Genomic DNA, 13,180 nt, shown 5'->3' with positions numbered 1-13,180 from the left:
GTTCCTGTTTCAGGAGTTTGCCCTCCTTTAAGGGGTTTGCCCTTGTTTATTCCTGTTGCCTAGATACCCACTTGGTGGGTTTTATCGCACTTTCCATTCCTTTGATCACTTGTCATTGTTCCTGTTTTGTATTTCCCAACCCTGTGATTTGTTCTTCTTCAACATGGTTAAAAAGACGGGGCAAATGGTCTCTTTTTTCTTTAATGTATCAAGTCCCTTCGGTTCATTCTTCCCCTCATCCAAATGGTCCACACTTGCCACCTTCTAAAATCTGTTTCGTACTAGTTCCCCTTCCATCATTTTATTCAGCCATAAAAGGCCAGGGTAAAGAGAACAGCAAAGCACTAAATGAATCAGTGGTGGAAGTGCATTGCACTATATTTTCCCACCAAATTTGCCATTTGCCTGTTAGTTATCATACTGTAGGGAAGGCTATTCAAATAAAAAGCCTGAGTATGACAGCCCTGTTCATGGGCTGATCCCTGCCATCAGGCACTTTTCAATGGGGCTCTTCAGTGGTTGCATGTCCTGCCACAGCAGGGTCAAGTGCTCTTTGTGTTTGGGTACAACAATGACAAGAAGTTGCCAAATCCTGAATTATCAACCATTTGCCAGCGTTGTGGAGTTATTTGTCATTTCCATAGAAGACTACCATCTGGATGTTCCTTCCTAGAAAAGAAATTGCTTCTAGCTTTTGCTGGTGGAAGCTATTTGGGGAAGTGGGGGATCAAGGAGAAAGTGAAATGAATATTTGTCTTTCTGCCAAACTTACCAAAAAAATGATGTGGACAGATTTTTGGCTATCCTAAGTCAGCCAAGTCATTGGAGCTATGCTGATTTACACCCTTTAAGCATGTGGGCCTAACTCAATAGTGGCACGTTGTTGGAAGAAAAATGAGCGTGTTTTAAGAAAACAGCAATAACAAAACAATTTCTTTCCCTAGATGATGACCCCATTTCTCTCCCTCCTTCTCATTCAAAGATGTAAAGAAGTATCCCGGGCTGTACTTCTTATTTTGTATAAGACCAGACTTGCTCTCATGGCCTTTTTCTTCTTTCTTTTACCGAAGAGCACAAGAAAACTCGGTGCCATTCACTTTCCCCCCCACCCTGGGTTTTTGCAGCAGTTCATTACGAATGCAGAGCTGTGGGCTCTCGCTGCAGTCTTTGGACGCAGTTCAATACTGTACGTATTCTTGTGCTAAGATTTACGTCTTACGTTCAAAAAAGAGGTCTTAAATCAACAAGCCTGTTAACATCTTCTCCAACTCTGGGCGCCTTGGAGATAAAATGCCACTGTTCTAATAGTGGATTCATCACTAATCTTAAAGAGAAATGGTCTCATTTGTGCAGGAAGGTCCTCTGAAGAACAGTTTCATTTGCCTCCATGTTTTAAAATTTCTCATCAGTTTTTACTAATAGTTCATCAGATAACTTTAGCATCCTTGGTCCTATTGAAATCACCGTTTGCCTTCCCTGGAAACAGGAACTGGCCCACTATGCTGTGCTTGAAGTTCTGACATTGGCAGTCTACTAGATCCTCGTTGTCTGTTTTACAGTGATAGAAGTGAGATAATGAATGTGCCAAAACAATACATGTACATGTGCAAAAACCACAAGCATTTAATTTGTTTTCCAGAGGCAAATACAAAAAACCTTCGGTTAGCGCAGCTTACTATGCAAACAGTTATAAGAAGTATGCTTTATGACTTGTCATAACCTCATTGCTATTCAGTAAACCCATGGGTCCTGATTCTCCTAGTGTGTCATCCCAAGTTGAGGGTAAAATGAATGTTATTGCATTAAAATGGCCCGTGCGTATTTTGGTGCATACTGAATTTAGACTGTGAAGCTTATTGAACAATGATTGGGTTTTATTGGGTGTGAATCTGCATCTTTGTAAATGCAGTAGTTCAAAACTGTTTATCACTGGTGTAATTCCACCGAGCAGAGTTATGCCAAGGGTATTAATAGCCCAATTCAGATCTCCTATACAAAACACTATCAGCCATCTACTTGCATTAAGCAGTTTCATTACTTATTCCAGTCCTAGCCAGCTATTAGCATGCCTTTGTCTCCAAATTCCTTCCAGCACACCATATCCCACCGTTTTGTGGAGCTGGGTTATTACATTGCCTTGTACGTGTCTTTGTTCCAGACTGGCAGGGAGTCCAGGGTGACCAGCAGCTCCATCTACCATTTGTCTTGCTGCCTGTAAAAATGATTTTTTTAAAAATGCATTAGATTATAACAATTTTATTATTCATTTCAATAGAAAGCTAAGTTTTAGTACAGTGGCAAGCTGCACTTAAAAGCTGGAGCAGTCAGCTGCAGTTTCTGAAGAGGAGTCAGACCTTGCCATGATAAACTAATGATTCTGCTCTAACCCTAACATTGGCACTGACAATCTCCGCAACCTTGATACTTACCTGACATGTAGGATTGTTGTGCAGATCAATGTTTCTGGGGCATTTTGAAGATCACTTTTATTAAGAAGCATTTTGCTATTCAAATTGGTAGCTGTTGCTTTTTGCTACCCTTCTGATCATTTGAAGACTACAATTTGGCCTTTCTTTCCTAAGTCATCAGTGATACATGCCAGCAACTTGCTGACAAGAAGGTAAAAGAATACACTTCTGTCTCATGCCAGGCAGGTCACATTAGTGAAGATGCGTTACGAAAGTCTGCTTCATTTCTCTGTTGGAGGGTCATTCCAGGACTTTTCAATTACAATATGTTTTGACATGTTGGTAGCAGGGTTGCTACCCCATGACTTTTTTTTACTGACAATCTGACTTTTTTTCTAACAAACTTTTTTTACTGATTTTATTTAATCTAATGTAACTATAACCCTTCTACCGGGCTCTGGATAAGCTCTGGGTTATCAGGGCTTTGGTTGACAATGTGTTTGACTACAGCAGTGATTTTACACCAGGCTACCCCACCCGGGGGGTCTCCTACTCACCTCCACATCCCCATGCCTCCTGACCAAATCCTGCACCATGTTTGCACACTATCAACGTTAATATTAAACAGCGCCATTAAGAGGACCTTGTGGCACTGCAGAATACCATGGCAACCTGGTTAAGAATGCTGAACTTTATATATCTATATATAGATATATCTATATAGATATAGATCTATATAGATGTATCGATAGATCTATATATAGGTACACACACCACCCTGAATGGTGCCCAAGGCCTAGTAAAACACCCGTGAATGTTGCTCAGCAAGCAGGGCAAGATTTTTGGCTTTCAGAACTATTCCCTTCTGCTGTACTTCAATTGTCTCTGTCGATTTGCAATGCTGACAAGTCTCCAGCTATTAAAACCTCCCTTGTTTAGCTAGGCATATTTATAGTAATTACTTAAGCTCTTAATTTTACTCCTTTGTAAAGCCCAGAAGACTGCTTGGCATGAAAGGTGATATAGAAGTGAAGGTTTGATTGATGGATAGATTCAAATAGCTGCTGATTAGCATTGCAGAGGGAGAAGCACTTCATTGTTTCTGTCTTCTCCCCACACCCAACCACACATGTACGACATCCTACCTATGCGTCTAGTCTGTTCACATGCAGGGCCATCATAACCTGCTGGGCAATGACAAAAACAGGTATTTCCTATCAGCACAGGTTCACCGTTGTTCTGACATGGACCACAGCGGCACTCATTGAACTCCAGTAAGTAATCATCCAACGCCCGTTTCAGGTTTTGCCTTTTTGTTTCAATATTACCCAGATTGCTTCTATGTAGGATTTCATGTATTGGCTGTAGCTGCATAGGAAAGAAGAGAATATGGGGGGGAGGGTGACTTTATAATTGTTTCAGTGGATCTGCGATAATTACTTTATTTCATGAGCACATCCAAGCTAGCTAAGTGCTAGAATCATAGTACTGTGGTACCTATGGGAGAAAACCTGAACTTAAAGAACTTATTTTCCTAGATAGATACATATGTTTATGTGAACAAAGTAACACAGTTGGTCCCAACCCCTTCTAATTGCTGAGAGAGTTTGAAGGCCCATCATTAAAGGCATCCTGCAAAACTGATCCCACATTCAGATCCACAACTCCAAAAGTTATTGGTCTCATGATTTGATGATGCAACCATTGTACAAGCATTCTGCATGATCTCTGATTCCTTAGACCAAAGTCCTTTGATAGGATCCTGTGAGATTTCAGTGTTGTCAAATCTAAATTTCTGTCTACTTTGCATTTTGATTAGAGCACTATTAATCCTGTGCCAATACATATACAGGTATATATATGAATGTGCAATATTTTACATCTCTGTGCAGTGTGGTACAGTTGAAAGGCATTGTGCTATGGCAGTCTCAGGTTGCTATATCAATCTGCTTCAGTGCTGACCATTAAAAATGCAGACATCAGCTACTGAGGTAAGATTTTTGCTTGCTTGCTTGCTTGCTTGCTTGCTGGTTCATGTATCTGGCATTGTAGCTGACATTAAAGAGGCAGACTGAGCTATGATTTGCTGAGTTTTTTACCATAAGCACCAAGACCGCCGTATATTTTCAGGCCATCAAATGACGATATTTGATTACTACGGCCTGTGGCCACTCTGAAATGAAAGCCTACCTACAAAAGGCTCCTAGTTCAGGACGGTTGTTTAATTAACCCGAGCCTGAAACCTTGAACTACCTGAACACTCTTGTTGTTCTCTTTAACAAAAGCAGGGAATGTAGAAAGCATGGGTTTGGCAATGGCTAATTTCTTTCAGCCATATGGATGTTCAAATAGAGATTGCACAGTTGCAGAGAGTGGCTTATCGTATAGGGTGACCATATGAGACAATGTGAGATCTGGGTCACTGTCCGCCACCCCATCAGGTCAATGGTGCTGCTGCAGGCAGAGGCAGGGGTGGAGCAGCATGGTGCAGCTCTGGTGTTACTAGTCAGGCAGCTAAGGGAATCAATGCCTCATTAACGACCCATTGTTCTTTACTTCACAGGTGTTTATAATCATCTCCTGTTTTTAATTGTCATTCTATTAATCAAGCAAACCTATTTTAGTGCCATTTTGCCGTCTGCTAGGACTTTTTATTTCACAGCTTGTGCTGTTCCACCTCCCTGCCCTGCACCCCATGCCCAGAACACTTGTTTTAATTTTCACCGGGTGGCCAGGAACCAGCCTCCGAAATCCAGGACCGTCCCAGCCCAACTGGGACCTACGGTCACCCTATTTATAGATGCATACAAAATGGCATGTAGTTACATACGCATATCAGTATACAGCTATATGTACACATACCTATGTACGTGTCTCATCTAAGAAAATCTTTTGCGGGAAAACTGGGATTTACTCTTATTACAAGAGAGGAAGAGAATGTGTTTCCTGAGGGCTTCTGAAGCAGTCGATGGCTCTGAAAACAGTGCTTAGACAAATTTGCACAAGGGCCTTTAACAAACTGGAACGAGCTACAGATAGGAGATGGTCAAATGGACGCGGGTGCTTATCAGCAGCCTGAACCCCCTCCAGCGCCATGAGCAGCTGCAGAGCCCTTAGAGCAGCCAGCTGAAAGGTCATTGAGTGGGTTACTGGAAAATTACAGTAAATTTGGTCCAGAAATTACTGGGAACTTGTGCTGCAAGGTGGATAACCGGCAGCAGACTGCTCAGGAGCTACTGAAAGTGCTTCTATTTTAACAGATCCTTTTGTCAATACAGCATGGGCCAGAATGTCCTACAATTTCCCATTTGCTCTGCTAATAGGGTAGATAATTCCTGTTTCCTCATTTTCTCCTATCTTCTTCCCCACTTCTGTCCCTCCTGCTGTCAAAGTCAGAGGCAGACGTGCTCTTAAATTAGCATGAGGGGAATGGACCTGGACTAGCATGACTGCAGGCCTATAAAATTACCTAGCTCCTCCTCACTTCCTCTCACAGCTGTAGTCCCTGAATAGCCTGGCAATTATAACCTCTCCTGGAAGACTTTTGTTCCTTTCACTGCACGGAGAGAAACGCCCAATCTGCTCCCCACTGTCACGCTCTTGCAAGAAAATTCCTTTAAAAGGCAGTGGTTTGCTGATGGATGTCAAGGGCGCAAAGTAGAAGCTGCTGGGTCTGATAGCACTGAATTATTTTTTCCCCCTGCTTTCCCCTTCTGCCTCCTCCCTCTCCAAGCCCCATTTCTGAAACCACTTGGGACGTTTCAGCAGCTTGTTTCGTGTTGTTGGGCACAGAAGATTCGGGGCACTTCGGGTTTTCTCCCCCAGACTTTCACAGTTACATACGATCAAAATCCTACCAAGGAAGTAAGCGCAGAGGGCTTATTGGTGTCAATAAAGCTGCGTTAACTGGTGCTCGCTGAATATCTAGCCAGAACAGGAAATCCAGCTAAATTAATTGACTTTTCTTTGACTTCTTTTCCAGGGCATGTAAACCGGAGGCCCAGTCTGAGAACACGAGCAGATTCAGCCTCACCTGAACGCTGTGTTTGTAGAACATGGCCCATAGCATCCTATTTTTAACAGCATTTTAGTGCCAAGACAAAATAATAGAAACCACAGATGAGACGGGCAGCAGCAGTCTCAGGTTGCTATATCAATCTGCTTCAGTGCTGACCGTTAGAAATGCAGACATCAGCTATTGAGGTAAGCTTTTTGCTTGCTTGCTTGCTTGTTCATGTATCTGGCATTGTAGCTGACATTAAAGAGGCAGACTGAGCTACGATTTGCTGAGTTTTTTACCATAAGCACCGAGACCGCCGTATATTTTCAGGCCATCAAATGACGATATTTGATTACTACGGCCTATGGCCACTCTGAAATGAAAGCCTACCTACAAAAGGCTCCTAATTCAGGACGGTTGTTTAATTAATCCTATAACCCGAGCCTGAAACCTTGAACTACCTGAACACTCTTGTTGTTCTCTTTAACAAAAGCAGGGAATGTAGAAAGCATGGGTTCGGCAATGGCTAATTTCTTTCAGCCATTTGAAATAAAATAAACTTTTAGAACAGCTTTTCTACCAGCCTAACATGAAGCTGTCCCTGGATTTTTATTAAAAAACCTTCTTTGTCGGTGAGCAATATAAACTTTGCACCAAAGTCAGAACAATCTGCAGGCAACCTTTTTGTGCACAGCCCCCTGACATTGGCACTCTTCCTCATGAAGAGTTTTGTATTACAACCAAGAGCAATTTTACAGATTTTGCCCAAAGCAGCAATAGCCTGGAGACATCTCCCTTGAGAACGATGGCTCCCTAGCTGTACAAAAAAATCTCTGCAGAATTGATTGGCCAGAAGCTGAAATAAAAGCCTATCCATCTGAGTCTTTTTTAAAAAACATGGGGTATTTGACATTTCTTCTTTCTAGGTGGCTTTATGTTTTACACAGTGATAAAAGCAGGGGAGTCAAAAAGTGGGGAGTGAAGCCAAAAAATGTCAAAGCACCTCATTATACCCTAGCAGTGCAATATAGTCTGTAAAACCATCTCTGTACCCTAACTAGAGAATACCATTCTCCACCTCCTCTCTGCTACGTTTCCTTTAGAAGAGTAGACCCTATTTCATGGCATTGAAGGGCAAAAATTCATTATAGGGTGCAAACAGACATCGTATTTGTCCCAGAATAAAGCCTCTTGTCCCAGGATTCTGCAGACGTACAAGTCCGCTGTCCTGCTTCAAGTCACTCTGAAGTAAGTGGGATAAAACGCGCTTCCACTTATTCCCAGGACCCGGCTGTGTGCATCTGTAAGACGATTGCACTTTTTTCCCAGGACAAGTCGGGCAAGCAGGGTGCTCTTCTCTGATGGGGAAGCAGCAAGGCAGCTTGGAAGGACTACCTGTGTAAATGACTGTGCCGTGCCTTTTTTTGCACGGGTCAAACTCTGGGACAGTCAGGCCCCTGTCAAATGTTTACAGCCTCAAAGGGCAGTGTGCCAAAGCTCAGGTTTTCTTTCTTCTTTTCTTTGGGTCAGAGCATGACAGGTAAGTAACACAAAGCTGGGATGCAGAAAAGCATGCACTGCAGCAGCATCCACTCTAGTATCTATATGAGGTACTTGCAATTATGAGCATGTAAGCTGTCTCGGTCCACAAGCAATAAACCTCATAATGGGTTAAAGGCAGATAGCAAGGTATCACTATTAGTCCGTGAGTTTTGTAGCGACCGTGTGGGAGCTATGCACTGAGCCTCCAGGGCTGGGAGAGGATCCCGTTCCCTTCTAGCCCCTCGGTGGTTTCCTGTTGACTTGGGAAGATGCACAATTCAGAGTAACAGTGATTGATATGATCACTGAAAAGGGTTCTTCAAGAAACTGCTTACTTCTGCCCAGAGACGCATCAAAAATTAACCTCTGTGTTAATCTAGCATGAAGCTTCTTGTCTGTCTCACCTTTTGATGTTGTCACAAAGAAATGCACTCCCCATTGTGAAATGTAAGCGGCTACCGAATCAGTGGCCCATTACATTTAATTTTGCTCTGTGATGGGATCACAATAAAAATATGAAATGATCTGGTCTGCTACACTTTCATTCCTTTTAGCTGTGGAGTTTCTTCAACTGCAAGAAGTCTTACCTCAAAATCAATAACCACGGGATTATATTTTAATGACCTTCCCCAGTGACGATACATATTGGTGTTCTGGCTGCTTAAAAGGCTTTCGGCTGAACTGGTATCTCCACCTTTAATCCGAGGAATAATATCTTCCACAACAGCATTTTTTGTTTGATGATCTGGAAAGTTAAATTATACTTACACATCAGTTAGTGCTGCCACAAATTCACTAGGGTAGTAAAAAGTACTTAATCAACAGGACTCTGTCCCCTCCTACCCAGAGGAGCCCAGATCTCAACAATTAACCAGTGCAAGCTTTTCCATTGACTTCAGTGAAATGAGGTAAGCGAAGCTAAGCAGCCTTTCCCATTACCACAGGCTGGTTTCTAATGAGTTAAGCAGTACATAAGCATGGTAATATAAGAGTTTAGGACCTTACATGAACTCCTCATTTCTAATTCTTCTATCTGGCTTAGATTTATATAAGACACAGTCACTGTCGTATATCACCGTCATGCTCCCCAGCATATATGCAATAATAAGAGCTATGTTAATAGTAATGTAATTTTGTCATGTCATCTGTACAAGTCAAAGGGTTTTACAAATTTAGGTGTCAGTTTTCCCCAGCATCCACTCCTTGTATTACAGATGTGGAAACTGAGGTTCAGATAAAAAAGCAATTAGTGCAAGGTCATGCAGTTAGTTACTGGCAGTTATCATATCGGAAGGAAATCCAGACCTCTAGAGTCTAAAGAAAGATCGTGGAGATAAAAAAAAATATGCCTTCAAAGGGACTGTGGAATAAAATAGAAAGGAAGAGACAAACTTTCTAATCTAAATGTTAGAGTTCATTGAGAAAGTTACACTGGGACGGTTTTGGAGAGCAAATGCCACTCCCATACAGTTGAAAGTTCTTATAGGGAAATTTCAATTTTTCCAACATTTTCACACAAAACGTTTCATTTGGGTGATTTTGATCTGAGTTAAAACTGTTCATTTTGTTGAACTGACCCAATATATCGTTATGAGTCAGTTCAATATTAATCTGCAGGGGCATGTGTAGATGAAACGGAGGGCCTACTTCAAAGCGGTGGGTTTTAAAAAACCCCTGTGTTGTACGCACACCCCGCTGACTTACCTGCCTCTCTGGTGGGGAGGGGAGGGCGAGCTGCTGGCAGGCGGAGTGGTCCCTGGCTGCGGGAGGCTGGTGCTTCCCTCTGCGGCAGCAGTGCCCCCCACCCAGGTGGCACCCACCCGCAGCACCCAGCTCGGGCAGTCCCAGGGGGCACCACAGCCATGGAGGGAAGCACCAGGCCCCCGTGTAGCTCAGGCCAGCAGGCAGGCTCCAGGGAAAAAAAAAGATCAGTTTCTCTGCTTTTCTCAGGCAGAGCTGCTTTCCCGGGTTGTTGCCAGGCTGCCTGCAGGGCTTCCTGCAGAGCCGTGGAGCTGTATGGAGCCCAGTGCTTCGCTCTGCAGCTGTAGGGGCAGCAAACTAAAACTCCTCAAAGGTGTTTTAATTTGCTGTGCCCCAATTCATTTAAGGCACATTACACTACCAAATTTTCTACAGCGGCTGGAATTAATGTGCAATGCACCACCAAGGTGTGCAAACACCATTAAAGCGGGCTAAATGCTTCTGCACCAACACCATTAAAGTGGTGCAGAAGCATTTAGCTCACTTTAAAGTGTCGTGCCTCTCATTAACTTTTTTTTCTGTTTTGGCATAAAAGCTAATATCGAAATATTGGAATTACTTCTGGAATGAGAATTGCTATTAGCACTTTGCTTTAACCAAAATAAATACCTTGATCCAGATACTTAGCTGGGGTAAACCAAAAGAGCATCTCTAAAATCAGTGGATTTATACTGACTTGCATCAATTAAGGATCTTAATACCAAATGCAGCAAACCTATTCGATAGCTCTTGAGGCTGTGCTTAACTCTGGTTAGCTGTTGAGCTTGACTTAACTTTGAGGTAGAGTTTAAAAGGAAATTCTCTTGACAAAAACTGAATTTAAATTACATGGGGGAAATGTTATAAATATGAACTAATTTTACAAATACCACAACACATCATTTATGTTGAGAGGTTCATAAAGCTCCTTGATTTTCATCCATTCCTATTTTAAACTACCATGTAACCTCAAAAGCTAAGCAGTCAGCAATCAGTTAACTGCAACAGCAATACTGAGCCAAATAAGCAGCATCAATGGCTGAATTTCTAAAAATGCAGTTTTACCACTAACACCAGGAGTGAAACCAGCTTGAGATTTATTAGCAGGAAACATATATTCTGATTAATTTGAAAACTTCATACCGGTTTGAAGAGCTCCTTTTTGTTGACATTCAGTGTGTGAAAGTGTTGCTTTTCCGATTATATCAGCCTTACTGATGGAGAAGCCTAGTGATAGCCCAAAACAGGAACTTACTTGTTCGGCTTCAATACCTGAAAAAAACAAAAATATAATGAACTACAGTATTATTCAGAAAGATGCTGTTTTTCTCAATACTATTTGGTAGAGACATGTCATCCAGAAAAAAAAATTATATGCATCTATATACACACACACATACACACACACATTTGTGGAAGCCAAATAAGTATTGATGTCTAAGAGTTTCTGGAAGCTGTTTTGCACAAGCCTTCTCCATTCTTGTGTGGTGCCAGTGGTTTGGTTGGGTGTCTCAAGCATAGCTCCTAAGTGATGCAAAGGGCAAAAAAGTGTTCTCTCTATATGTATTAGAAGAAAGCAAAAGTGTCAGCTTTAAAAAATGCAAGTGTTTATGTCAGGTTTTGTTCCACTTGTTTAAAACTCTATTTTCATACAGGCACCATCGTTATATGGAATACGTCTGAATTGACCCACTGAAGTCAATCCATTTAGAGGCCAATTTTCAGTAGCTAAGGAGCTGACACACCTATATGATATCCCTGGTAGTAATTTTTAAGCTAAAATCCTGTACTGGCAGCAGAAAGTGATCCAAATAAAGAGATGCAGAGATCCTGACAAACTGAAATCCACGTTCGCCTTTTTATTTGGTCTAACCAAGTAGGCCTGCCTGGACAGACAGATGAGATGCTCGCAGATATAATTTGCTATATTTCCTTTAACTAGCTGTGGATATGACCCTATTTCTTTTTCTTTTCTTTCCTTTCCTTTTTTTTTCTGGTTAATGGTTAATAGCTAAAACATGAGGATGCTGAAAAAAAGGCATAGTAAAATAGTTTGCCTGCAATAGTTTTAATGGATTAATGTGGACAGGTTATTGAATGAGGCAAAAATGAATGGCTCGCAGATCATCTTCAGTAACGACTTGTCAAGCATCTGTTTGTTGCAGAAGGAATCAAAACTTGTGGAAAAGCTGGTGATATCTTTTATTAGACCACCTAGATATTTGCAAACAAATTATTTTATTTATTTGCAGGCTTTCAGGCACACTCGCCCTTCATCAGGCATAAGAGAGAGCAGAGACTGTAAAAGTTCTCCTAGGTACAAACAAATGTTGTTGTGCTATCTTAACAGTGACTTCTAGATGTAGGCTAACATACTTTCATTATGAGGAAGTTTTGGCACATTACAAACTGGCCGCGCCGACACGAGCAGCAGACGGCGCAGTCGTTACTGCACAGTCACCTAGTGCTTGCATAAGCAAGTACTAAACGACTGCACAGTGAACCAGCGTTAGGGCGCAGTACTGTCCCCAGACAGTTTTTTTCAGATATTACCATGTAGTAACGACAAGCTCATTACTACTGCACTGCAGCAGTGCATCATGGACAGTGCATGCCAACAGTACTGCACAGCAGTGCCTCATGTAGACATGTCCACTGAGGATCAACTTGTATAGAAATTAATGGCAATCTGACGTCAGTGGAGGCATGAGGATGAGACTCATAGTACAGTCCCAACTTTTAGACAGCGATTTTTTTCGTAGATCTCAAAGTATTTTACAAATATTGCTGAAAAGACCAAAGTCCCCCAGTACGTCATCTGATTTCAAAGACAGTAATAGAACCCAAGCCTTTTTGATTGTCAAGACAGTGTGCCGCTCCCTAGATGACACTGCTTCCTGTTTGCTACAGTCTTGTGGGACCCACTTTTGCTCCCATTAAAGTTTACAGCAACACTCCTTTAAGCCAGACTTTGTTCTTCTATCACATATCAATTGGGAATAATTCCACTGAAGTCAGTGGAGAGCAACTAAGACCAAGATCTGGTTCACTGACTTCACTGGTGCTGGAGCAGATGCTGAACACGTGAGGTACGAAGTTTCCCAAATAAAGCAATCTGTATCTTGAATTCCCATTCATTTCAGAAGGTACTCAATACCTCATTGCCCATGGCCTTTTGTGCCAAGAGAGGGTCTCATCACATTGTAAACCTGGACCCCTGAGAAAGATTAAACACGCAGCATTCAATTACTTGAACTAAAATATTCAACAGCTGTAAATTGAAGTGGGTAAAATTCATTCACCCAAAGCAGCACGAATGATTGCTTAGCTCAGTGTTGGAGTGCCATAAAATTAAAGTTGAGAAACACCCTGATTAATTGATTCACCATGGCTCCCATTGAGTAATTATGTTCAGCCAGGGTCTGTCAATACAATTTGCTATTGGTTGGAGCAAAACTGTAGATCCAGTGTTGATAAATGTAAAGTGGTT

At 41.9% G+C, this 13,180-nt stretch overlaps 1 protein-coding gene across 1 annotated transcript in view; it reads right to left on the bottom strand.

Annotated features, from left to right (window-relative positions):
- Positions 1-1,599: 1,599 nt before the first annotated feature.
- The window catches only part of C8A (complement C8 alpha chain), a 37,738-nt gene continuing 26,157 nt past the window's right edge, over positions 1,600-13,180 (bottom strand). Inside the window, exons 8-11 of the mRNA XM_019531495.1 lie at positions 10,834-10,962; positions 8,538-8,695; positions 3,554-3,776; positions 1,600-2,212 (exon numbers count right to left, since the gene is read on the bottom strand). Of these exons, the coding sequence (XP_019387040.1) occupies positions 2,061-2,212; positions 3,554-3,776; positions 8,538-8,695; positions 10,834-10,962 (662 nt within the window). The 3' untranslated portion in view covers positions 1,600-2,060. The remainder of the gene's footprint in view (positions 2,213-3,553; positions 3,777-8,537; positions 8,696-10,833; positions 10,963-13,180) is intronic.

This window comes from Crocodylus porosus, unplaced genomic scaffold, assembly GCF_001723895.1.
Source record: "Crocodylus porosus isolate Cpor-Errol unplaced genomic scaffold, CroPor_comp1, whole genome shotgun sequence".
Lineage (NCBI taxonomy): Eukaryota > Metazoa > Chordata > Crocodylia > Crocodylidae > Crocodylus > Crocodylus porosus.
This window is presented reverse-complemented; position numbering and strand designations above follow the sequence as displayed.